This window comes from Pelecanus crispus, chromosome 1 (assembly GCF_030463565.1).
Source record: "Pelecanus crispus isolate bPelCri1 chromosome 1, bPelCri1.pri, whole genome shotgun sequence".
NCBI lineage: Eukaryota > Metazoa > Chordata > Aves > Pelecaniformes > Pelecanidae > Pelecanus > Pelecanus crispus.
Genome location: NC_134643.1, coordinates 11,561,909 through 11,589,180, shown reverse-complemented (window position 1 = coordinate 11,589,180; position 27,272 = coordinate 11,561,909). Strand labels below are relative to the sequence as shown.

The following is a 27,272-nucleotide window of genomic DNA, read 5'->3' as shown; positions in this document are numbered from 1 at the left end:
AGAGAGCTTCTAATTATGCAGCTATTTGCTATAATTAATTTAATTCTATATAAGAGAATGGAGTTCTGTAGTTTCCAAGCTGACAAATGGTTGTCAGTAAAGAAGCAATTAGCAGTGTAATGTTTGTGTGAATGTGCTGAGTATCAGAGAGTATAGAAACAAGTGTAAAATAGTCTTTTTTAGGCATTGAGGCAACTGTGAAAATACATTGTGCTGAAAGCATGCAGTGATAGCATGTGAGTAGGAACAATGTCCAAGTCACTGCACAAGAGTAACTTGACACACAGAGATCTCAATGGAACTGCAGGAAGAAAAGCTCCCCTGCTGAACTGAACATAGCTTACAGCTAAATAATAAATCAGAGCATGTAGTCAAGCATCCTGCAAAAGCACATCTCGTTCCCACATCTCTGCCACTTCATGTCCTGCAAGCACAGTATTGTGATGTGGCTAACAGTAGAGAAGCACAAAGTTGATGAGCCTTTTATAGCAACTTATGCAAGCCTCCAAAGCTCAAACCTGTTCTAAAGAATGTTCATATTTATATAAATAAATGCTATTCTGAACTACTAGTTCAGTTTAGGTCCAGACGATCAGACAAGACTAAAGTAGCACTAGTTCCATCCCATGTAAACTCCTTTAATATCACTGTAGAAAGCCTGATTGCAGGAAGGACACGTGTCATATCGCAATCTCTCCCTTATCCTGAGAGTGGAATTTTGTAATAATAGGAAAGGCAATTTTGAATAGCACTAATATTTATATACAAAACATCCCCACCTGCTTTCAAGATACACTGAGTTGGAAAATACCAAATCCTTAACACAAAGACCAATGGGGTCTCATACGTGAAGAGTCTTCATGAAGGGTCTTTGTGGTAGCTTAACCTAAATTTCATAACTGCAGCTAAACAAGGTAAATATACACAAAGTACTCCTAAGTAGGAAATACTTAAATTGCAGGCAGACATACATGGTTAGAAATATTGTACCCATTTAACATATTTCAGTGACAAACTAGTGGAATTTCTAAGTCTAGGATAAACCAGGCAATGTATCATTTCTTTGCACCACATGAATATAATTCTATTCAATGCTTCCATTATGTTTATTATTATATTCACTATTACAATATTTTTACATTTTTTTTTAATTCCAAGTCATATTATAGACTTTGATTCAAGGAAAAAAATGTCAGTAATACTATTACATTACTATTACAATCCATGCTTAATTCTGCACAAAAACAGGAACATAGCCTGCAGCCATGAGCTTTGCCTAAGCAATGACTATCTGTGCAAATACATATCTTATGTGAATCTATCGCATATACCGAAAGCCTTTTTATGAAATATCAGAGCAGTTAAAAGCATAACATGCTTCATTAAAAAGTTAAAACCACAAAATAAAAAAGTTAAAGCACATTAAACCAGTGCTTATGCTCCATTCTCCGAGCGACATTGGCACTTGATTATAGTCTTGCTACACCAGTTTGTACTTTGTAACATTAATTTTTCTTCATTTTCATCCTCTGTAGTCACCTCTTTAGCATACTCTTAGTAAATGCAAAGACTGTCTGTAGCAAGCATTGGCCTTAGAAAATGATAACCGAAAAATAAGATGCATATTGAAAATTAAGAGTTGAGGTTGTAATACACAGGGTACAGAGAAAATATACAGAAAAATCAGAACGCATAGAAAATTATAATTGAGGGTAAAATTACACCATCTGTATTTCTACTTGTGGAGAAAAAACAGAAATATATCCTTAATGAAATTTTTTTTCAGATTATAGCCTTAAATTTGAAGTTACTACAGTGTACTTTCATTACACGCACACATTTATACTACTGTTTTGAAAGTTTTAGTACACATAAGAAGACAGGACCACAATTAGATATGTTACCATTTTTTACAAGGAGATGAAGCCCATGAAATGTATCATGAGATGAAATACTCTTCCTAGAATTGCAAAATGCCACGGACTAGTCCTTTGACTTCCATTCCCCTCCATTGCTCATGAAAGGAATGTCCTTAAGATGCTCTTCAGTTATTCCTTCTCCTGGCATATAGCCATTACAATGTATACAGACGTTGAGGGAAAAAAGGAAAAAAGAGGATAGTTGCGGGGCCAGGAGGGAAGGACTTCTCTGCTGACCTGGTGGGAAGTCTGGCATGTCATTAACACTGTGGAAGAGAACACGGTTTGGAAATGCTGAGGAATTGTCTGGTGGGACCGCACAGTTTACACAGATCGGTATCATCTATGTCACTAAAGGCTGATTGTGTTTGAAATCTACCTGAAAATATTCACCCCTAGGATTTTAACGCAATCTGCTTTTATCACCTTGGGAACAGGTAAACATGCTCCTCTAGCATTTTCTGTTCATTCACATTAATTTTTTTAAAGACCTGGTTAAACATAAATACAACCTGACAACTCCAGAATACATGTAAACCCTTAAAAAGTAAAAAAAAAAAAAAAAAAAAAAAAAAAAAAACCCAGAACAAACATCAAGGGGGATTCCTCACTGCCGGCTCAGCAACAAGAGCATTACAGCCGCCCACTCCTGCACTATCCACCCAAACACATCCAGCAAAAACAAAATTATTGCTCCACGGTGCTCTGACTCAGACAAGGTACTTGGGGAATAGCCACTGAATTTAGCAGCAGAGGCTGTCTGATTCGTACTTTACACTGCACTGAGCATTAGTGAGTCACTGCTGCTGTAACACAAACCAACTTGGAGACAGCATAAAGAGCAAAGGATCAGAAACCCGGCCATAGCCAGCATGCAAGCAAAAATTGAAGCTGAAGGGTTATGCAAGGTTTTTCTGTACAAGAAGGCAAGACCTAAAGAATCTTCATGATCTTTTCGGCTTTGGCAAGTATTCCTTGCTAGCTCCTTGTTGGGGAAAATCCCCTTCATAATGAAGGTGCAACCTGCTGAGATCTGTAACAGGTCACACCACAGAAATATTTGAGGAAATACCTTTGAAATGTAACCACCCATGAATTTCAGGTTTGTTAGCTACATGTAAAGAAATACATACTTTTCCTTAGCAATGCCAGAGCTGGATGTAATGAAGATGGTAATGGAGGAATCTAGAGCGGAACACCATTGTCCCATGCTCATGACCCACTGACCGCTGTACTGACCATAGAATCATAGAGTCATTTAGGTTGGAAAAGACCTTTAAGATCATCCAGTCCAACCATTAACCTACACTACCAAGTCTACTCTAAGCCAATCAAGGGTAGACTAGACTAAACCATGTCCCAGAGTGCCACATCTACCCGTTTTTTGAACACTTCCAGGGATGGTGACTCCACCACCACTCTGGGCAGCCTGTTCCAATGCTTTACCACCCCTTCTGTAAAGAAATTTTTCCTAATTTCCAACCTAAACCTCCCCTGGCGCAGCTGGAGCCCATTTCCTCTCGTCCTATCGCTAACTACTTGGGAGAAGAGCCCAACACCCACCTCACTACAACCTCCTTTCAGGTAGTTGTAGAGAGCGATAAGGTCTCCCCTCAGCCTCCTTTTCTCCAGGCTAAACAACCCCAGTTCCCTCAGCTGCTCCTCAGAAGGCCTGTGCTCCAGACCCTTCACCAGCTTTGTTGCCCTTCTCTGAACACGCTCCAGCACCTCAATGTCTTTCTTGGAGTGAGGGGCCCAAAACTGGACACAGTATTCCAGGTGCGGCCTCACCAGTGCCGAGTACAGGGGCACAATCACCTCCCTGTTACTCCAGGATAGGAACCTAGCTCCCTTCACTCTTCTTCACGCTGCCTGCCCTAGTAAGTCCACCACTGCACAGAAACATTTTCCCCTGTACTAATTCAATAGGGCACAAATCAACAGCTTCCTATCTTTGGTCTGGAGTGAATTTCAGAATTCGTGGAGTCAGGAGAGTGCATTACGGACCCAGGTTCAAGGAAAAGTACAGATTCTGTTGTTCTGTTTTGTTCTAGTATTTAAAGGGGAAAAAAATCTAATTACTTCATCACTTATTTTAAGACCACATGAAAAGTAGCAATATATGAACAATTAGATTTTCCATAATTATACTTGTCATATTTGCATAGAACAAAATTTATTGCCTAGGGGCAGTTTTAATTATAATCAAGTGGTGGGTGATTGAAGTTTTAATAAGAAATAGTGAATTGAAAATACATTAAATCCCCAAACAATTGTATTAAAAAAAGCAATCTTTGTCTCAGGGTGTACTGAACCTTAAGACAGGCAAAACTTCTCTTGTTATTAAAAAATGAAAAACTTGAAAAAGGTTAATGATGTCACTGTTAACTAAACATTGGCAAGGTGTTAAAAACTCACACAATGCATTTCTTTCAGCTTGTAAGGAATTAATTTGAAGCTGGCCTGAAAAGAAAAAAAAAAACAAAAAAAAAAAAAAAAGAAAAAACCCAAACCAACCAACCAAACAAAAAGCAAACAAACCAACCAACATACCCAAAACCCCATTAGGAATTCAGACTGCTTTTTATGGAAGGCACAGTCCACAAAAGAACTGTTATACAAAAACTGTATTTCCTCATAGCTAAACTAGACATCATCACACTTTGTCTGGATGTGTTATATTCTGTACTCGCCTATAACAGTGCCTTCTAAATGATTTCTATCTGTGACACTACTTCCAAATCAATATTGATGGTTTTTAACTATTTTGAAAATTAATATTAAATAAAAGTTAATTTCTCTGGCAGTCACAATCCAATGCAAACTGTTGAAACTTACTTGTGGATTCATTCCCCTCCCTTGGAAACAAGTGCTCCACATCATCTACTGATGGTGATTTTGTTTGACAAAGATCATGTCCATCAACTTTGAAGAACAAACTGACTGGTTTTGTGTTTGCAAAATACTAGCAGAATTTTGTAAATACAGTGTGGAAGGTACAAAAGATATAATTTATAAAGGGCAAAAATAAAATAGTACTTTTTAAAAAAACAGAAGTTAAGAGCCTAGAACAAGACTAAGGAGAATGTACCCAAAAACAGTAATTAAGAAAAACCTTATTCACTAACTTTGCTGGCATCAAAGGTTCAGAGAATCTGAGGAGAGGCTTGCCTAGGTAACTGTATGTCTGACTTTTGGACATTAGCAGAAGTGCAAGAGCAGTTACTTACACTCCAAATACCCATCTACAGTTAATTCAGAGGGACCATGCCTAGTACACATTCTGACCAACTGCCACACTTTTTGGGATGTCTTTCAATGTAAAGAAGATAATGATTATGTTTAAATTTATACAAAGACCAATGGGAAAAGATTTTACTCTCATCTGGCTGAGTGGTATAAAAACTAAGATTCAAGCCCTCCTGTGCTATCCACCCTCCTGGTTCCATAAATCTTCTGTTCCTCACATGGTGGCTCAGCACTGGTAGCATGGAGGAATAACCAAGGAAAAGTAGTGTATTTCTGTTCAGTCTAGCTTGCAATTAAGTGATGAGAGCACTCTTGGAGGATGGGAGACAAACATAAGCGTTCTTAGACTGAAGATAAATTTGATCTCAGATCCCAAATTTCCTAGACAGCCATTTGAGTTATGGAATATTCTTCAAAGTATATTAAAAAAGGAAAACTTACCAAAAAACCCACCCCACCCCACACACCCCCCACACCCCCCCCAAAAAAAAACCACCACAAAAAACCACAACATCTCTGTAACTACCAATCCTAAGTAGAAGATTTCAGTCTCTGATCCCAAGGAAATTAAGATGTCACCTTGCAACATTGACCCAAATGCCAATGCTCCAGACAGAGGATTTCAGTTGCATCTATGCAAGACATCCTGTGCTTAGCACATATATCTGTCCTTTGGCTGTGCTCGTCTCATGTGCATATGCCAAAGGTGGAATTTGGACCTAGGCGACTCCATATTTCTTATTCCACCAGGACAGGCAGGTGTGTTAAAATTAGGCATACTTTGAAGACATTTCAGTCTTTAGAGCTAGTGCAGTGAGAGTCTCCTTTCCTCTGAACACTAAGAACAGACATGCAAACATGTTTGTAGAGAGACTGCTGGGGACCGCTTCCACCTCCATGTGAGTTCATAAATCAAATCCAAATATACAGTAAATCTGAGCCCTTTAGCAATCAAGTTGAAGAGGATCAGTTTGTATCTCCTAAGCAGCTGCATAAAATGGAGTGAAAAATGTTCCTGGCCAGTCATCAGCCTTTGAAGAAACCGTATCTTCATCACATTGACACATCATAAATCGTGTCACCACCTTGTTTCTTGAGGCTTCCCCATCAAAGGGAATCTTTTAATTCAACAAAAGGATTAACATGAAAAACTTGCGAAGTCCCTCAGCCTCTACTGATTAATAAAGCTTTTTGCAGGTGAAGCTTACATTTGTTTATCAGCAAATTTACAGATGGATCACAGAAAGTTAGAAATTGCAATTTAGACCTTCAGGAAATAGCACAAAACAGTTTATTACACTGCTTTCCTTCAGCATATCCTGCTTTCTGAGCTTTTTCACAGAGACTTACGGTGCAAGGAAATTGCTGGGTTCCTGGGGAATTTTGCCTTTTGTACTAAGAAGCACATCAAAAGTCAATGTTGCAAAGAAAGCTGACAGGAGCTCTCTTAAGGAGAGTTTTAACATGGAAATTCCACTGGAAAGCTGAAAAGGTATGATAAAGGTGGCAGGTGGACACTTTAAATAGGTAAGGGAGAAAAACCTATGAAAGAAAGATGCCAGGTGAACATGCTACCTGAATCTGCCTCATACTTTCATGAAGACAGAAATTCAGTATTTCTTCTTAACTAGTTCTGCAGCAAGCTGTTTCCAAGGATTCAAGCTCTGCTGATCTGATTCGTTTAAAGCTTACGTGGAAAAGCCCCAGATTTACCTGCATTCTTTCCCGAGGGTCCCAATTAGCTGCACGCCTGAAATACTAGCACAAAGCATGCTACCGATATGCTTGAGAAAAAACTCAAATATTCTAGGAAACAATTTGTTACACTGCTGAACCCATACTGTTATCCAGTCCTACAGTGCATTTAAGGATACTGCAGCTATAAATAAGCATTATGGCCATGCTGTAGATGGCTACCATAACACTCAGAAAACAAAATCCTTTACAGAAAGGGAAAAAAAATTAGGAAGACTGTTTGAAAGAAAAGACTATTCAACTACTCAATGTTGAATGTTAATTTATCAAATTACATGACCAGTGACCAATCCAAATGTGGGGTTCTATCTTTTACTTGTGCAAAGAACAAGACTCTGAAATAGGTTTAAAATCAGATTCGGATGCCCGTTCTGCAGTTCAATAGGTCCTTACTGCAGCAAGGGTTCTACTGAAGTTGAAAGTTAGTCTGATGCATCTACATTTTTCATCACTCAAAACTGGCATTTTTAAATCTAATCTTACTCTGGTGCCACAGTAACAATTATTGCATTCAGTTCAATCTTACTAAAAATTCAACCAAGAGAAATGTGGAAAAAAACATCTGGAGAAAATGAATAGTTTCACTGTAGCAAGGTATTTCAATTTCTCATTAGGAAAAAAAAAGATTTAACTTCCAAATTAAAAATTACACCAAAAATAATTTAAAAATTTTGGATTTAGATAACATTTATTTAGACCTGATTTTTTTTTTCTTTAAAATATTTTGTCTGACTGATAGTCATTTACTGCTGATTTTTCTATTTGAGAAGTGCCTGTCTGAACACCTACCACTACACATGTAGTTGCAACAGGTGAGCATTTTGTCATGATCTTCTGATCTTAGGCCTACCAAAGAATTATGTCTGAAGTCAGAAAAGAAATGAGGGAAATCATGTGCTGAAAGATGAACGCCCCATTCCATTCCATTCCATTTCCAGTCACGTTCTAAATAGGACCTGGACCATGATGCAGGCACCCAAGACATGGTAGATGAATCTCCTGCAATGTACCTAAGCCTCTCCTTTTCCAAATACTTATATAAAATGATTAATGGGATGGCAGTAGCTGCTCTAAAACAGTTATGCCTTCTCTGTAAGACAGCATGACAAGGAGAGACTAGAAAAGCTAGGACTCTTTTTGGTAGACAAGAAGGCTGACAGCAAATATGGCTGAAGTTATACACCAAATGCCAAAACTGTGATGTACCAACTCTGGCAATACTGGACCAGGAAGCACTCACTGCAACTAGTCAGAGATCAATTTAGAACAGACAGGAAAAAATACTTTTTTACCCATAACTAGTGAGGTCTTGGAACCATTTACTACAGGATGTCACGGAGGAAGACAGTACAGGCAGGCTAGGGGCTAGATAAATTTATGGGTAAGTTAGCTAAGAGATACTGAAGGGAACAGGCAGAGCCATCCTCTTTGAAATTTCTAATCCAAAAACTGTGATCACAGAGGGATTACATGCATAAGGAACCATGGATACTGGCAAGGCTTGTATACACAGGCTACCTCAACCCAGCAGGGCATTTCCTATGCTCTTATCCCATAGACTACCCCCTGGCTTCACTTAGCATTCACAAGAAAAAGATGAGGTCTTAGTGTTTTGCTGAGGGGAAAGGAAACTTTGTGGAGCTTGAAACTGGTGATAAATGTAACTTGCAGCTTCAGCTAGCAAGAAACCACAATGGTTCTACTTTAATGAATAAATTTCTTTAGTTCTCTCGTATACTTAAACAGTACCAAGTATCACCAACCCCATTCAATGCAGAACAGAGCTTTGATAAATCTGTAATTTTTCCCTTCCACATACCTACTAGCAGGGAAGGAAGGAAAAGGAGCAACAAGGAAGATGAATATGTGACAAAGGCACAGAAAAAGAGAGGGCATGTCAGATACTTCTTTCTGCTGTTCCCTGATAAAATCTCTGCCTAGCCCCAAAAGACCTATTTCCGGCATTACACTTTGATTATCAACGTGAACATCGCCATGAGCACAGAGCAGTGAAATGGTAAGCCTAGAGACCCAAAAGCCCTTGACAGTTTTGTACATAACCATTAGGAAGGGTTCCATTTTTATTAATCTAGCTTTCACCTGCATTTGTGCTTTAATTCTGCCCTCTGAAATGCAAATTGAATTACAATTCAAATGTTTTCAGAACTTATTAAAACTCTCTAAAATTTTTACAGAAAATGTTGTAATTCAAAAGAGCTGTCATATACCAATTTTTTTTAATTAATATGGAAATAAATCTCCTATTGCCAGTTTTTTAAAGTGTTTATATTACTAATGCATTCTCTCTGCTAAAAAAAAAAGTAGCTGTCTTTGTTACAACATTGGCTTTTAAGGCTGTTAGAAGTATGAGAAGCAACATTTCCTGGAAGCCACCATTGGTTAAGGAAACCTGTGGAAACACTACATGTCAGCTGGACTATGGTATGAAGACCTACTTTGTAGAAACCCTCATTATTTACTGTACAACTATTATACACAGTAGTCTAGAACACACAGGCTAAAATTATCTCAATCAAAGACAATGCATTTTTGTACAGTTGAATGTATCATTAGAAGTAGAACCAGGAATTTACAGATTTCAAAACCTATTTAAAAATCAGTGACTGTGTCTTGGACACAGATACCCTGAAAAGTATTTAAGAGGTAAAGTGGGTGAACAATTCAACATGAGTTAGTGTGGTGCTGTAGCAATACAGTCTAATTTGAACTTTTAATATGGGGAGTGTGGAGAAAGAAAAGCAAAGGGTACAAAGTGTTCCACTGAGACAAATATTGGAATCGTGCTCACAGTCAGGTATCAATGCTTTTAAAGAAAAGATACTGAAAGACAAGAGAAAATGCTGGAAAGAGTCCCAAAATTGTCCAAGACCTGGGAAAAAAAGGCCTCACAAAGGCAGAATCTAGGCTCAGAGGGTTGTGTACAGTACACAACTACTGTATAACAGTTTATGTATAGCTTGTGTGTGCAAGTTTGGACCACTGAAAACACTACTTCCATTTGGTTCGTCTCAGTAATATTTAATATATGTTTCAGCAAATAAGTAGAGTTTTCATTTCACAGAGGATTTTAAAATTTTAAAATTTAATTTTCTTGTGGTTGAAAAAGTAAACTTAGTGACTGAAGGAAAGATTACGAGTCTTGGCAGAGTTGCCTAAACAGCATTAGGGTATGGAAGCCAACACTTGCAATGCTCAAGAACTCCTATATTCTTTTTCGGTCTGTTTAGATAGGCAACATTCCATTAAACCAGACAAATTTGAGCAATTTAAACTACTAGCGTGAAATATTGTCATTTTGAAAAATGTGTATTTTACCATGGAAAATCATTCTTCTGTAAAATTTCCAACTAGCCACAGTGGAAAACAACCTTACACCAATAAATGCATCAATGTGTTTCTTGTTGGGCAGATGATCTGAATGGAAGTCATCAGACCAAGAAATAAGCAAGAAAATAGTTCTCTTCGCCTATCAGGCAGAAGCACATACAAGGAAAGCAAAAATATCTGCAGGAGAAGAAGCTGCCCAAGGGTAAGCCTCAGCTAAGAAGGGTAGCAAAGCCCTGGAGACAAAAACTGGGACAAATCCAAGAAAAGCAACAACAGAGGTTTGGATTGCATTGTTTTCTTTTTAAATCTGAGCTTCTGAAGCTGAAAAAAAACCTTTATAACCAAAGGAAACCAAAAGAGTTATTTGGAGCAAGAATTCACCTTTCATAGCTGCTACATCAACCCCCCAGCTTAGGGTAATGCTCACTTTAATGAGGCTATGCACCTGTAGAACATCTTTCACAAATGAAATTTCAGTATCTATAAACCTAGACAAAGAAAACTGCTTGTTACAAATACATGAAGAATCCCCCACAGGGAGTTTAAAAAAAACAACACAACCTCTGGAAAATTAGCCACGGCCATTTATTTTGTAAGGGAATTTGCTCAAACGAATATATAAAGGGGACCGAATGGGAAAAACCTGCAACAGCTACCGGCGTTCCTTATTTTTCTCCATACCAAATGTGAAAGCAACAAAGAAGCTATGCTATCAGTGACAATCTATGCATAAGGAGAAAGAAAAGTTAATTGTGAAGCTGATCATCCAATAACATCATCTGCCACAAGCTCTTTTTAGCTTTCATCATCTCAGACACACTTATAAGCTCTAAATGCAATGCACTGTGCTAGCAGGACAGAAATTCAGCAGGTGTCTCCCTAAGCTAGCGTACTAAATGCCATTTCAGCACTATACACAGTTCAGGTCCACAAAAACCAAAATGATGACTCAAGGCTATCTATGAGGATATGGGAAGTGGGAGGGACGACCCCCTCTTTATCTGTCAACAAGAATACAAGATCTGCAGAAGGCAAATCAAGTAAACCACGGAAAGAAAAAACATGGAAACAGGTGATATTTGTAAGAACTTTCATTGCGAGTCCTCTGATTTATTTTTCCAGACTTTATGATACCTTGCAAGGTATGTGAGTTATGTGAATCTATCCTCTGAGGCATAACGTTGCTTCTATACAACCTGGATTTCGGTTAATAAAATAAGACTCAAGGCAAGACAAGTAAAAAAAAATTCAAACATCTGACATGTGGACAAGTTGACAAATGTTTGACTTCATAAGTGTCACGTCTCGCTCGCTAGCTGTCATTCCAAAACACATTTGCTTCAGCAACTACAACTGACTTTCAGAACAGGCTACATTTACATCTGGAGATTTAAGCAAAGTTCATCCAGGATAGTGGACTCAGTATTACAGTCTAAAAAATCATATGTAAAAACTTTTTCCTAGTGTGCAAATTTTCCAGTGAAGCCCATTTTAAAAGTGCAGTATGAGTCTTAAACTCACCTGCAAAGTTCCTGCCAAATCTGAAGCAGCTATTTCTGCTATTTGGACCAGCTCTAGTCATGGACTGAAATCTAAATCTAATGCTGCAAAAAGGAGATGACAATGTCTATTTTGAATAATTGCAGAAAGCATCCAGAAATAAAATTTAGAAATTTTCCACCTTGGTGAATTACTCAGTATGTAGATAACTGATAAAGATATAAAAAGTAAACATATAAACAGACCTAGAGTCCTAACTCTGTAAAATTCTACTATATACATAATGGAAAAGACTTAAAGGACCAAAACATACTGTCTTGTAAAAGCATGTGATATGCATGATCTTATAATCCTTGTACAGAGAACAGTTCATTTTATTTGTATTTTTCCAAAACTTCAGTATTTTCCTGGTAGGAAATTGGCACAATTAAAGCCATTTGGTTTGTGATGCTGGTACACGCTTTGTATAATCTTTTCACTAAATATCTTTTCCTACAGCCCAAGAGCCACCTCCAGCTTGAAATGAAATGTTAAAATAAAGGACTAAAAGATTTGAAATATTATTGGGAAGAAACAGCCACAGCCTAACAATTCCAAGGGAAAAATGGACATGTTAGAGTGAAAAAAACCACAAAACCTGTGTACACGGCACGAAGACACATATGGACAAAACTTCATTCACCTGTTTGACCAGTAATTTACTCTAGTTAATTTGCTCTTTTCCATTCATGGAGGCTTCCTCTTCTTAGAAGTCAGACGTGAAATTATTTTGGTAAACGACCCAGCACACAAAGTCCATTGCTAGCTTCCTTATGATGTCCATATAACAACTAACAAAAAAAATACTAATAAACTGTGGGAAAGTGTTGCTTGCTGGAAGACTAACAACAATTCAGGCTATTTTTCTTCTCTGAATTTCTCCAACTTGAGCCCTTTTCAATACAATTGTCTAACACTGCTTGCAACTGTCAAGGGAGTCAAAAGGGTAGAAACACCTGAAAATAAAAAATAGAAGTTGAGAGAAAATAGCAGCAAATTTATCAAGACAAGAGTGATGCTTCTTTTTGTACTGAAATCAGTTTTGAAATCAGTTCTCAAGAAGGCTTATGTTCTTAAAATCAGCTAGGAAAGAGAGGAAGGGAAAGACATTTTATCTTGTTGAACCTTCCAATGCTACCACAACTCAAGGGTAAAACTGAGACCTCTCCCTTTCTCTGTTGATTCTCTGGGATACCACACCCGTGCCTAAGGAACTAATAGGAAACATCAGGTGCCTCCGTCAAATCACAACCCAGTTCATCAGTGTCTTCTAATGACAAAATCACATTTATTATGTCATCATTTGCAAAATAATGAGGGAGTTAGAATCACAATTTGCCCTCAACTTTAAGAGGATCCAAACCACACCTCTGGAGAATGACCTAATTTTCAGGTTAAAGGCCAAGGACTCTGACCCTCACAGCCTGAGACTAAGAATAAATGGATTTAATGTAGCTGAAGGGATGATAATGAAGGCAGAGGGCAAGTGTTAGCATCAAAATTTTATTTTTGCACAAAATATATTATGGATAGGAGGACTTTAGCCTTGTGATCAGAGGATTTAAAATGGGAAGGAAAAGAACTGAGCTGCAGATCCTCCTCCCTGGTCAGATGTTTTGTCTATTTATCTTCTATATTAGAAGATAGCTGGAAAATACTTATTTCCAGTATGCACACTGGACTGTATATGGAATATAGTTTAGACGGAATTTCAAGACATCTGTGCAAGTGCGTGCAGATCAACATTTGTATGCATATATATACACATATATTTTCATTTCAGAGACCTAGCCCAAGCCCTCATGGAGCGATTAGCCCTAATCTTTAGATTACCATGCAGAAGTAGTGGATTCCACTACTAGGTATGACTGTTTAGGCTTCTTTGGAATTTCTGGTGGAGCTTAGGAGACCAGTGGCTGAGTTGCAACAGAGCCCAAAGCGAGGGATGCTGCCCAGTGCAGGTTCAGCTAAATGTGTGGACAACTTCAATTTATCCATAGAGTATTATAAAGAGTGGAAAGATATCTTGTTAGTATAGGCAATTTAAGATTAGCAAACCAGAAAGTAGGTGTCCCAGAGTGTTTTCAAGGATGTTAGGTAGGTTTTACACATCTAATCAAAACTCAGAGTTTTGGATCCCCTTCCAAAAACCAGTAGTATCAAGCACACCTACAAAATTTCTTTTAGTTTTATAGGTCTTTCAGGCTACAGAAAAATTCCCAAGCCTATTTAAAGTGCACAGCATTTCTGCCCAGGAATCTCAAAATATGTTATAACACGTTTATTTAAGCTTTGCAGTTGTATTGTGAGACACTGAAGCCTTATTTCAGGCGGGCAGGGAAATACTAAGGGATCTGGACACACTTGCACAGCTGTGTTGAAATTGCATCTAAACTAGCAGATAAACATTCTGAGCTCCTTATTCACAGACACAGTTGTGCACCTTGGACATTTCCCAACAGCACGTAGAGGGAACCTGTCTCCTAGCACACAATCTGTGCCTCAGTTTCCATGGAAACTCAGTTGACTCAGTTTTCAGAAGAAACCAAGGCATAAAGGCTAGAATGAAGATATGATGTCTCTGGTTGAGATGCCTGAAGAAATCTAGACAGTAAGGTACAAATCCGCATGCAACTTTTCTTTGTATACGCACAGCCCAAGAAGCCAAGGGCATTGACTAGTTACCTTCCCTTGAATGACCCTAATGTAAGAATTTAATAGTTAAAAGTAAAAACAAATAACCCCACAGTAAAACAAAGCAACATTAAGCAGGAATTTGGCAGTGAAATTTGGCATTCTCTCATTCTCTAGTGAAATGTATTTAAACGGAACTTGAGTGTTTGCTTTACACAAATGGCTATGTTATTGCCTTAGAATATGGGCAGTAGTGAAATAAAAGTTTATTAATAAATGCATTCGGAGTGTATATACATCATAGTGTTGACAACAAGGTACAGACACCGAGGCTTTCCAGAAAGAGCTGTTTCACTGTGGAAAAGATGATTTGCAGGGGAATATGCACACATTTTAATTTCGGACAGGAAGACAAGTAGGATCCATCTCAAAGTATTACACAAACAAGTAGCCAACAGTTAAATAATTTGGGAATGCAGAAAGGGATCTTATCTAAGCAAGAAATAGGACATTTTAATCCTGTTTCCAAAATTTTCTGCAGGCTGTGCTTGCAAAGACCGTTAGTAGGTGTTCTTTATTCATCATTTTCCCTCTTAACTTTAATCTTCTGTTACCTAAGAGACCCAAACTTGCTTATTCTCTTCAATTGAAATATAACAGCAAAAATGAGCAAGAGGGTAAACCAGCAGATTTTCCTGCCGTAGAAGATTGAGGATGCTTCACAATACCTAATGAGTAATGGGCTGCTCAGATGGGCAGAGGAAGGCCAAGGGCTGCACAACTAACGACTTCACACTGCAGAAGAGTGAAGCTGCAACCTAGATTTAGTGTCATACTTCATTTCCCTCATGACACAATGCATAAACAGAAAATAAAACCCCAGAACTGCCTTTTGCAAAGCAATGAATTTTTAAAATATACCTTTCTAAAAAACAACAATTTACAATTTTAAATTTTAAAGTGTGACAACAAAAATTAGGATCTTTGCAAATCTTAAGCTTACTACAGTATTTTATATGAGTAATAAAACATATATAATGAGCACATCATATATTAATGAGTTTAAAAAGGGTTTATTTTTATATAGTCAGTGAGAAAATAGTTGTAACTCCTCAAACCATATTTTATAAATACATTACAATGTCAGGTACTCTATTTAGTATTTCTAATGATATTCATCAAATAAATATTAGTTTCTTCCACATACAACCATCCTCACTTTCTTGTATATAGAAAAGTTTTTGTTTAAATTATTTAGTTTCCATCTGAACTGAAAGATTATGATATATTAGCATGATCTACATAGCTCCAGAAAGCTATTGCACTCATTAATGGGGTAGGAACTTTAAAACAGAGGATAAGTCCAGTGAAAATGAACAATTTAGGTGCTAGACTGCCTAATGGGCTAGGCATACTATTTGTTGGTATCCTTGGAAAGGCTGTGTACTTGAAAAATGTCCAAGAACCTTTGAGTTTTGCCCGTAGTTACTGCAGGATACATTTGCAATGAAACCTCCACTGGTCTTCCTTTACACACCTGGAAATGCATGTTGCAATGGTAGCACAGCTAGTTTGTACACCACCTTTTGGCAAGATACATAGAGACAGAATATTAATTTGCCCATAATACCATAGCGTATCTCAAATTGGAAGGGACCCATAAGGATCACTGAGTCCAACTTCCTGCTCCTTGCAGGACTATATGGATACCATATGCATATGGAAATTCCATAATATCGAAATAGTGTGTGTTCAGCAGGGTTAGGCCAAGCAAATATGCACTAGTAGGCAACAGTAAACCAAAAAAGAAATGGTCACTATTTGAACAACAGGCTGTACTGCAGGACAGTCTTTGACATCCTTGACTATAATGCTGTTGCCTGTCTCCCTCCTTACTACTCATACCACTCTCTTCCTCCACTACACTTTGCTAGAAAATTCTCCATTTTCTTTTCATCCTAACTTCTTCCTCTATGGCTAACATTCATTTTCCAGTAATAGCTATCTAGGAAAGCCCTTTGAGTTTAGATCAGGACTTTCCCCGTTCTCCTTCCTCAGCTAGATACCTATTTCAACCACCATTTTGAAGCTTCTCCCAAGCATAAATTCATATACATGAAAAAATAAAACTAGACTTTTTTCTGTACAGTGGGACAAGTCATCTTTTTCCAGATTATCATTATAATCTTTTCTCATATAAACCTGAAATGAAATCACAAAGCTTTTCCATGATACTCAAGCCTTTTTTGTGTAATGCTGTATTGGGTCTGGCTGAGATGGAGTTAATTTTCCCCATAGCAGACCTCATGGTGTTGTGCTTTGTATTGGTAGCTAGAAAGGTGTTGATAACACCAGCGTTTTTGCTGCTGCTCAACAGTGCTCGCACAGCATCAAGGCTGTCTCTCCAACATTCTCCCTTAACCAGTAGGCTGGGAATGGGTGAGATCTTGGGAGGGGACATAGCCAGGACAGCTGACCCAAACTGGCCAAAGGGATATTCCACACCATATGATGTCGGCTCAGCAATAACAGCTAAGAGAAAGGAGGAGGAAGTTGGGGGAGCATTCGTTATTTGCAACGTTTGTCTTCCAGAGCAACCACTATGTGCACTGAGCCCCTGCTTCCCAGGAAGTGGCTGGACATCACTGGCTGATGGGAAGTAGAGAATAAATATTTTGTTTTCCTTTTGCTTCCACGCACAGCCTTTGCTTTTGCTTTTACTAATCTGCCTTTACCTTGAATCATGAGGGGCTTTTTTCCATCTCATTTTCTCCCCCCCATCCTACCGAGGAAAGGAGTGACAGAACAGCTTGGTGACACCTGGCATCCATCCAAGGTCAACCCACCACAAATGCACAGAACTACCTAGTAATTTTACCTTTAAATCATAGCTAGAGAGTTTTCTAGCACAAAGTTACATGAAAACAAATAATTTGGAATGCAAGAGTTATTTCTCATTTAAAGGTGTTCTTGCAGTTCAAGGGAAGACAACTTATTATTAGAAAAGTCATCACTAATATTTGCTTATTACAACCTTGCCCAAAGATTGTTTGTGTAGCCTGCCTAGAGAAAATCACAGCATCCCTGGGGTATGTTAGTCTCTGAACAATGACACTGTTGATGTCATTCACTGGCATCTTCCTCGTGGCATCACTGGAGGATGTATGGTCCTCTTGCATCATACTCTTTTCAGGATTCAGGTCCTAATTAACACTTTGAGTCATATTAGACCCAATGGTAAAACCCTCTGTGCAGTCATTAGTAACAGTTCCATTCAACTCCTCCCCTGATTTCAGAGAAAATATGAGCCAGCAGATTTAAGACGACTTAAACTTCAGATAAATAATTCAGCTTAACTACATAAAGTTTACAAAATGCCAGCACAAAGATAGTCCTTGAAAAAAGAAGAAAGAGGAATACATTTGGAAGGTGAAGAAATTCTCTTAGTAGAAAGTCATAGTTCAGATGCAGGAGATAAGAAGTGAGTGTCTCCTGTGTATAAAAGTAATCTAGAGGAAGGCTTAAAATGAGAAGTCATTGAAAGCTCTGATACAAATCCAAGACAACTACAAATAGAAAAGCCAGTATAACTATCTGAGCTGTTAGGAGCTCTTAAGGTGAGGTGATAGCACAAGAGAAACCAACATGAAGTGATCCAAAATTAATAACCATGTAGAATATGGGTCAGCAAAGATATCTGACTAGGACTGAGATTAATAAAAGGGTATTTTTCCCCTTAAGTAATGCTTTTCTCTTTTCCTTTTTTAGTCAGACTAAGCCCCTGGGTACATGAATATACATCAGAACTACATTTTTTAAAGAAACAACAATAAAATTCCCTAGAACAGCTAACCTTGATAATGGTTGAGAAAAATGTCTGAATCAGAAATCAGAAGCTAAATCAAACAATGAAAATAATACTTAAAAGTTTAATTAACTTAATAACAATAAAAATAAATTAAAAACTTTAAGTCAGTTTTACTAATTTGAGAGGTTGTACTCATTTTTAATGCATTGGCTTTGGCTGTGTCTGGCATTTGATACAAAAGGAAAAGTAAGATTTCTCAGGAACCATCTATGACAAACCACCCCTAGGAAATTGTTCTGAAGAAAGTGGTTTTGATACATTTTAAAAATAAAAATTTACGTGGATAATTTTTTTAAAAAAAGTAAAAAAAAAATAAAGGAAAAAAACAAGCTAGGATATATAGAGAGAAATTAAACACCCCTTGCTTAAAAAAACCACAGCAGGTTACAAAATAGATATATAGATATATATATATATATAAAAGTAAGATTTTTTATATATATAGAATTAGGACATAAAAAGTACATAAAGTTCACAGAAAGTTTCAGCAAGGCAAACATCTAAAACCTGACAACCTCTGTAAGACAGCTCTATCTTTCTTGACCCGGAGTAGACAAATGTTTCAATAGGTCATTTCAATCACTTTGCCGCAAAAAAGATCTTATGTATGTGTTGTAATCATTCAATTCATGTTTGTAAATTCTGGCGATTCCCAGGCAATTAAAAAAAAAAAAAGTAATATAAAAGAAAAAAAAAAATCAGAGGTGTTCCAACACTGAAGAGAAGCATCATTGATCGGTATTTAAAGGATCAAATCTAAAAGGCAAATCAAATTCAGTTGTGTGAAGTGGGGTGGGGAGAGCTAAGTTATTTCCACCTGTTTGGGGATGAATTTTACTCTGCATGAAGTGGCAAGATTGATACAGATGTCATGCAGAAGTCTTGCTGACATGCATCCTGAAATGATGGCATGCAGCTAAAAATAATAAGTATTGTACATTCATTGAAGCACTGACAGTAATGGCAACCCCAAGCATTAAAGACATCATGAGTCACATCCTCCAAAATAATAACTTTGCTTTTAAAGTCATAAGTCTTTAGCCACTAATACATCTAGAGGACTTTTTATTTGCCTTCAAGATGCATTGACTTGATTATTTAAAATTATCTGAGAAGTCCTGAAGACTACAAGACTTCTTTTTTTTTTTTAAAAAAAGAACAACTGGACTGAAGGAACATCCTTCCTCTAATTTAATTTTCTTTTATATCAGGGAACTGAATTGTATTACCCTTTTCAAAAAGTGACCATGGGCTTGCCTATAATGAGGTAGGCACCCTTCTTCTTCCACATTCACAGAAAAACTGTTCTGGAATCTTTTCTAAAGTATACATGAGATACTTATTTAATTTTCTTAAAGTTTTAAGATCAAACCACCACCAACACACACAAACCCCTACGTTAATCTTGAGTCTCAAGAAAATATAAGATTTGGCTGTACTAACTTAAAAACATCAGACTTATATGGGTTGATGGAAAATGATGGAAAAACTGGTGTGTTCACAAAGGGCTGTGAATGACTTATAGTATTTTGCAATAATGATACAAAGTCCACAGAGTGCTACATAAACACATGCCCATCTAGTTAAAACAGGAAAACAAACACAAAAAATCATATTTATTTTACACTCATTTGACTGAAGCAGAGAAGCTTTGGCCCAGATAACACTGATGTACATTGCATGTTAGGGAAGCTGTGGGAACAGGAAGACTGAACTCCTCCTAAGAACAAAAGACAGGAAAATGGGTGCCTCCTGCGGTACGTACGCACAGACAATGGACTAAGCAAAAGCTCGTCGCCCAGAAGAAGGCTAGTCCTCAGGATAGCGTGCAGCAGCAGTTTCACTCTCGGACTGATTCTTCAGCTGCATGAAACTGTACTGATAAAAGGACTGCTTGGGTGGGACTCCTCTCCCCCAATTTTACACACCTACTGCATAGACATTTACATCGAGGCTCCTCTGGTAGAGAAAGAGAGAAGCAAGTACTTCTGGGCTGTAGTTCATCCCATTTTAAAGTCTTATTCAGAACATGTTAGGTCAATCCTGACTGAGAAGTGCCTGTTTCATTCCACCGAACAAAAAAGGAGCTTAGGACGACCAGCTGAGTAGATGTCTACAGTTAGGTGAATTAATCCCTCTTTCTTCTCTCTTTCACTTTAAATGACATGACCAAACTCATCTGCAAGTCTATGTGGATATATAATTGTCCAGGGAATCCCAGCCTGCTCTTCCATCCTTTAAACCTATTTTAATAGCTCTACTCTGTGAAAAGCATGTTTATGAATTCATCCGGATCCCCTCGTGCATGTTTGGTCAGTATCTTCTGAAAAGCACTCTAAACTCTTATACGAGTCAGAGTGATGTGAGTAGGAATCATAAAAAGCAATTACCCAGGTTTGGTGCCTTGCGGGATAGAAGAGAAAGGCACTGCTGGCAAAAGCACTTTAAAGAAATATCTTTTAAAGCATAAAGAATCATGAGGTTACAATGCAGCATGGTCTTCACACTAATAGTTCAGGATCAACTTTGCTGATATGAAACATGATTGAAATACAGATTAAATTAGCAAGTCGGAAATAGAATAGGTATGGAAATTAATCTGATTCACACAAGGCTACATTTGTTGAAGGATGCTAGCATCAAGAAAGACTGAGTAACTAAAAAGACGAAGAGACCAAATATCAACAGATGTAGTTAGCAATAATACCAAAATGAACATCATGACTTCAAAGATACCATTATTTTTAAATCACATTTAAAATCCCCTCTACTTCTTGTTTTCCCAAGATCACTACTGACTGTAGAGTACAGTGATCTTCAAGTCATAAACATTCATGTGCGTCACTTAGAGCAATATTTTCCAATCTATTTATAACTTGATTTGTTACTTGGCCATGGTTCCTAATCTGTCTGTCAATATTATAAGCATCTGCCCTATGCCAGCAAACTAATGAGTTCATTTTCTACCACAAAGTCATGAGCCGTCTTTCTGCATGTCATGTCCTGTACACGTCAGGCTGACACTGCCCATAAGTGTATAAGCAGCAAAAATAACAATAAAAGCATGTTTCAATAATAAATAAAGATTTTTGTCAAATGCTAAATAGAAACCCTAACCCATTAGTACTCACCACCAAGGCTTTAGACCTGTTACTCAGAAGTTTTTCAATGTCTCTGGCTGCAATTTCCACTAGCTGACGAGGGTTGTTGGCTTCTACAGTATACAAATCCTTGTTTTTCAAATAAATCTGCAAGAGGAAAGAAAGGAAATAAATCAAAATGGCAACAGACATTCAAAATAAGCAAAATGACTTGACAGAACAGGCATCAAGATGTCCTCTGTTCTTACTGGAGGGCTTCAGAAAGACTATTGCTAGGAAAATCCAAAAGTGCCTTGTGAAAGAACTTCACCATTTTGATTTAATAAATCTTCAGAACTGACTGTTTCTAGTGATGGACTATTCAACTGCTAAATGCTGAAGGAATCTGATTCCCATAGACTGCTGAGAGAAAAGTAAAATGGAGATCCTTTAAAATGACCAAAATTGAAATCAAATAATTATTGCTGAATTTAATTCTTCCTTGAATGCTGAACAACAAATATAACATTTAAAGTAAATCGTTTAAGTTATGCTAATGTAATCAGTTTAGTCCCTTATCTATTTATTCATATTATAGTGTTAGGATTCATGAGGAAAGAAGAGGAAGAGGAAGAAAACAAATAAGAAAAGAGGAAAAAAGGGAGATGAAAAAAAAGTGGAAATGGGGAAAAAAATGAAAGGGTAAAAAGATGGGGACAAGAGGGGAAAGGAACTATAATTGTGTTTCTCCTCTATCATGAATAAAGGTTGTCTCTGGTGAGGAGCCATTAACTGTTTCCAACGCAGAACACGTATATAAAGGAGATAATTTGATTTGTTAAACAAAGCCACTACAATGAAATGCACACAACCGCAAGAAGTAAAGAAGGAAAAAGTAGCAAGAAATCTATTTGCTTACCTCTGTCCTACTAGAACTGGTTAAAGAAAAAATACATTATTTGGGGAAAAAAAAATTTTTAAAAAGTGCGTACCTTATGGCTAGATGGGCAAATGGGGAAAACTAATTTATGCAACCAACAGATGGCCTGAGTTTACTTAAGTACGCTGCCTCTCCGCAACGCTGCCTGGTGGGGGTTGTGCTGTCTCCCGGGGAGTAATTCCAGGCACAGGCAGGAACGGGTCCAGCGCTAATGCCCTGGCTGCCCGCCAGCGCAAGAACCAAGAAACTGCAGACCAGACTGAGTCTACCAGCCCCGCCAGGTTTATCAGGCTAAAGCTATGGAGACCTCAAAGAAACTCACCAAAACACATCTCTGATGCTTGTATTGGGTATTTATCACAAATAAATTTCTGACAACTACAGTTATAGCTGCAAATTTTTATCGTCGGGCATGTCTCATAAGCTGTCATAGGTTTTCATCACTTTTGAATTTCACAAACCTTATGTTGTGTTTTGGTTTTTTTCCTTCAGAAGTACAGTCTTTCCACCAGTCACTGAGTAACTGGAATATGCTTTAATTCTCCATAAAGTAGCAATTATTTTAAAAAATCAGTGCATCTTGAGCAGAAAGCCACTACAAAAGAAGATAGTGGCTAATGAACTCAGATTATAGTTTGGGTATTTTTGAGGTGCTTGATTTTCAAAGTTGCCACACGGAAAGTTTATCTCAGTTATAACCCAAAATATCTTTCCCTGCCCCCTGCCCCCCCGAGGACAGATCTTAATAGTAGAAATGATCTTTAGGCCAATTATTAAGCAAAAAAAAATAGAAATAAAGAAATTTTATCCTACAGCTGATCACTACTGCATTTCTTACATTTTTCTGTGAAACACACAAAATTTGCACAGTCAGCAGTGGGATTGGGAGATAAATTGGTTGTAGTGACAAGAAGAGCCTTACAGTCCTACAGGCAAGGCAAGAGTAGAAATCAGTTTTATACATCCAGAAGGTTTGAATCAAGAATTGAAATTTCAGAGGAGCATCTAAATTAGAGTGACCATCAAATCCAGCAACACTCTCAGGTTTTCCCATCATCAGCAAATATTCACCCTGATCACGTAAGGAAAAGACACTGGAATATGGGTGTTACCAGGTGTTCGTGTCTTATTCTTTGAAGAGAAATGTAGTGCCAAATCCTTTAAGCTTCATTCATGACTGTGTGAAGTACACCTGCATCAAAAGTTACTAAATTTATAGAAGAATGGTCACAAGCTTTTGCAAATAGGTTAGAAAAATGTAAAATAACTTTCACAGAAGTTTTTAAATAATAATTTAAAAAATAATTTTAAAACATTCAGTTATTTTACTTGTGAAAATGTTTATTTTACTTCGTTCAATTTTTTCCTCGTTTCTCTTTTTTTTACATTTGTTTATATAATCGCTTTTCATTTGCTACTCAACAGTGACAGGAATAAGAAAATTTAAATATAATCCCTTTTAATTTGGGAGTTTTAATTAGGCAAAAACATCTTAAATTTTGGAGAAAGCAGTAGTAGTTCATTGCAAAAATGTCATTTCATTATAATTAAATTTTTCACTTGACATTCTAAACAAACATTAAGAAGGCCACAGGCAAAGAAAACACACAGTAGGTGCATAGGCAAGTATGTGCTCAAGTAATGCAGGTTTGGAGCAGGTGGATGATAGGGACGACTTGGAGACTGCGCTGACCAGCTATATAAGGGCGAGTGCTGTAATGCTGATTCTTTGACATGTTTAAGCACTCAGTGAAATCTGGTTTCTGACAGGTTGTGATCTAACAGCCTCAGCAGAGGGTAAGGTTATAGTGCACTGCATCCACACAACCATGATTTTGCACCCCACCAACCAGAAACATAATACAAATAATTCACTGGAATTAGAGCAAAGGTACAGTAAGCCATACAGGTAAGGGTTCGAGAATCTGGATGGAAAATTTGCACTTTCATCCCTGCACCTGACACATTCTTATAGCAAACATATGATCCTATAACCCCAATTTGAAAGCACTCAAATTTTTCACACAACCCATTCCTATAGGGAAGTTGTTCCCGTACCTCGAAGCTTGAATGGTTTGAAAGCTGCAGACTATCAAAGTGTGGTCTAGTGGGTACATTTGTAGAAAAAAAAAAAAAAGAAACAATTTCATTTTTCTTCTCCAGCACCAGCTACCAGAATATTTCAAAAGCCTGAACCATTTACCAAGGAGATCACCACCACAAGAGGCAGGAGTCCTATTCATACTTCAGCTTAAAATTTTTATAACAGGCATTGTGGGTTCTACCACTCAGAAAGCCTGACTCCAAGGCTGGCTTCACAAGCTGTCATTTGTCAGTGATTAAAAAAAAAAATTCAAACCAACCCCCCAGAAAAAACCTTTGAGTCTTGCACAAGATCCCACATAGAGTTGAGTCAGTGACTCTTTCTCCTTTTCTTTGCTTTACCCCGTGTCAGGGCTCAGAGCACCTATCTCCTCTGCTTCTACCGCTGGTGGAAGATTTATCCCACAAGCTCCCAAACAAAGGGTATCAGAAATAACTCAGAACTTAACACACTTCTTTATTTTCCTGAAGCATGAGACCTGTCTCAACTACCAAGGAACAATGTAAGAAATATTCCCTAATTATTTAAGAGGTGTGTACATAACGTATTTGTTGCCTGCTCCCCTTTTTCTTTCTCTAGCACTGCAGCAGTTCAGTGTAACAACACACGGTGAAATGATACATGCTTCAGGATTTGGCAGCCTATGACAAACTTTTCCTTCTCCAAGCCTCCCACCTAGCAGTCAAACATAATTAGCAAAAGCTCATCTCAAATAGTGAAAGGGTCTTATCGGCAAAGGTGTGCTCATTCGTCTTTCAAAATGCAAATTGGCAGGCCCCCTGGCTTGTTAAGAAGTGCTAATTTGAATGTATTTTATTAAATTGCTTTGATCAAGTGAATGCAAGATTCTGTTGGCTTTTAGGTGTAAAATAATTTTTAGTACCTTAATCACAAATGTTTTGCTAAAAGCTCTCCAAATTGTCAGTAAAACCCTACCATTTCTCACAGAGTAAAGCCTCATGGCATGACTAAGTAAAATCTGTAAGGTCATAGCACAAAAAAATAATTTTTCTCTGAAGTCAATAGACATGCACTTTTCTATTCAGGCAAGAATGTATTAAAATTGGTTTCTAAATGCTGAATATTTATTCTGGTATAATGAACTGCAAGGTTTTAGGGAAAAGAATATGATGGGGACAGTCACATCAGTATGAAACAACACGAGAAGAAGGACAATAGTTAAATGTGGTAAAGATTAGAAAAACTGCCAGCTCCTCAGCAGAACATGCCCCTCTCCCTTCAGTCTTCAAGGACACATTTATAAATCACTCACAAAGAGACATTCTCCTTGCTTTCTATAAGACTTGTGAGGGGTCAAACATTTCTGTACAAATTGAGAGAGAATGAAAGATGCGCCTTCATTGCATGGCTCTTGCTACATTGTGGCAGGCATTGGGGCCCTCTGTAACATTGAAATTTTATTTAAATGGCCCTCATCCTTTATTACACTCAAAGTTCCTGACAGTAATAAATTATCTGTGCTTTGGATCTGTGGTCTTGGCACTGTTTACACAGATTACCCGAATAACAAGGAATAATAATTCATGTTGAATTATTCTAAACTACAATAGAATTCCTTTGCCTCTTTGTTTGTCAGTTTGTTTGTCTGTTTGTTTGTCTGTTTTTTTGTTTTGAAACTGTCAGTCTCCCTATTTAAGAAACAATGGAGCCTTTTCTTCAGGCAGCAGTAACCTGGCTGAGGGCCTAAACATAGGACATGAGCATGGCAATCTCAGTTCCATCACTGAATATTTTCATGGACATAGAAGTCATATGAGACAAGATCTTCAGAAGTTCAAATCCAGAATTTCTGAAGTTAACCAAAAATGCACTGTCTTTTCCTACCTTGAAATATGCTATGGGACAGAGAAACAAAATCACTCAACAGTTCCAGTAATATCTATCTATACAAGGTAAATACATTGATGTTTTTAATTTTTCAGTACTACTTTCAAGACCACTTAAGCTCAGCTAGGCTGATGGGACACCATCAACAATCAATTCTTTATAATCTGTCTAGAGCAGTTGAAGAGTATCATGATGGTAAAACTACTGCTCAAAGATACTACCAAGCTTGGGACCCCAAATCCATGGACCCCAAAAGAACCAAAACTTTGTGGTGGGTCTTCCTCCATCTTTTCTGAAAGTGACTACACCAAAATACTAAGAGTGCTTGTGAAATCTGGAGCTAGGTTTTACAAGCTTATATACTAAAGTGATTACCATTAAATAATTTTTTAAAAACCCCAACCCTCAGAACAGAGCAAAACTGAAATAAACATTTTGTAAATTTATCTCTTCCTGCTCACACCCTGGTTTTGGAGAGGGCCTCCCATGGTCGGTTCCCCCTGGTGCATCCAAAAAGTCTCTTGCTTTCTGTCACCATGGGGCTCTAACAGGCCTTAATGACCACGACCTGCCTCACTGGAAACCTCCACCTGCACCCCTGCCCACAGGCTCCATTTCAGCCCAGTCCTCAGCTACGGGATAGGCATGCCTGTCTCCAACCCCACCCCTTCAATGGACCTTGACCCTATGCCATAGTTAGCCCATCCCCGGAGTGGACCCCTCGGATGTGTGTTCAATCTTTTCTCCAGTCCTGTCTCTTGGATGGACATTGGACCCACACTATAGCGTTGTCTCCAGCCTGTCCCTGGCCCCATCTCCATTTACTCCTGACTGGAGACCCTGGGTGAGACCTAGACTTGATTCATTGCTTGTCATGTCTGAGACTGCTGACAGACCCCGTTACCAGCATCCAGCTCCCTTAAAATTGCTCAGTCAGAGTGCAAAACTCCCCTCCGGCCCTGACTCAAGTTGAAGCTACACAAAGGAA

The 27,272-nt window shown here is 37.9% G+C and overlaps 1 protein-coding gene across 6 annotated transcripts in view; it reads right to left on the bottom strand.

The window, feature by feature from the left end:
* CACNA2D1 (calcium voltage-gated channel auxiliary subunit alpha2delta 1) overlaps nucleotides 1–27,272 on the bottom strand; it is a 451,440-nt gene that overhangs the window by 350,097 nt on the left and 74,071 nt on the right. For all 6 annotated transcript variants that reach the window (XM_075713027.1, XM_075713021.1, XM_075712994.1 and 3 more), the window contains exon 3: nucleotides 21,444–21,560. In XM_075713027.1, the coding sequence (XP_075569142.1) occupies nucleotides 21,444–21,560 (117 nt within the window). The remainder of the gene's footprint in view (nucleotides 1–21,443; nucleotides 21,561–27,272) is intronic.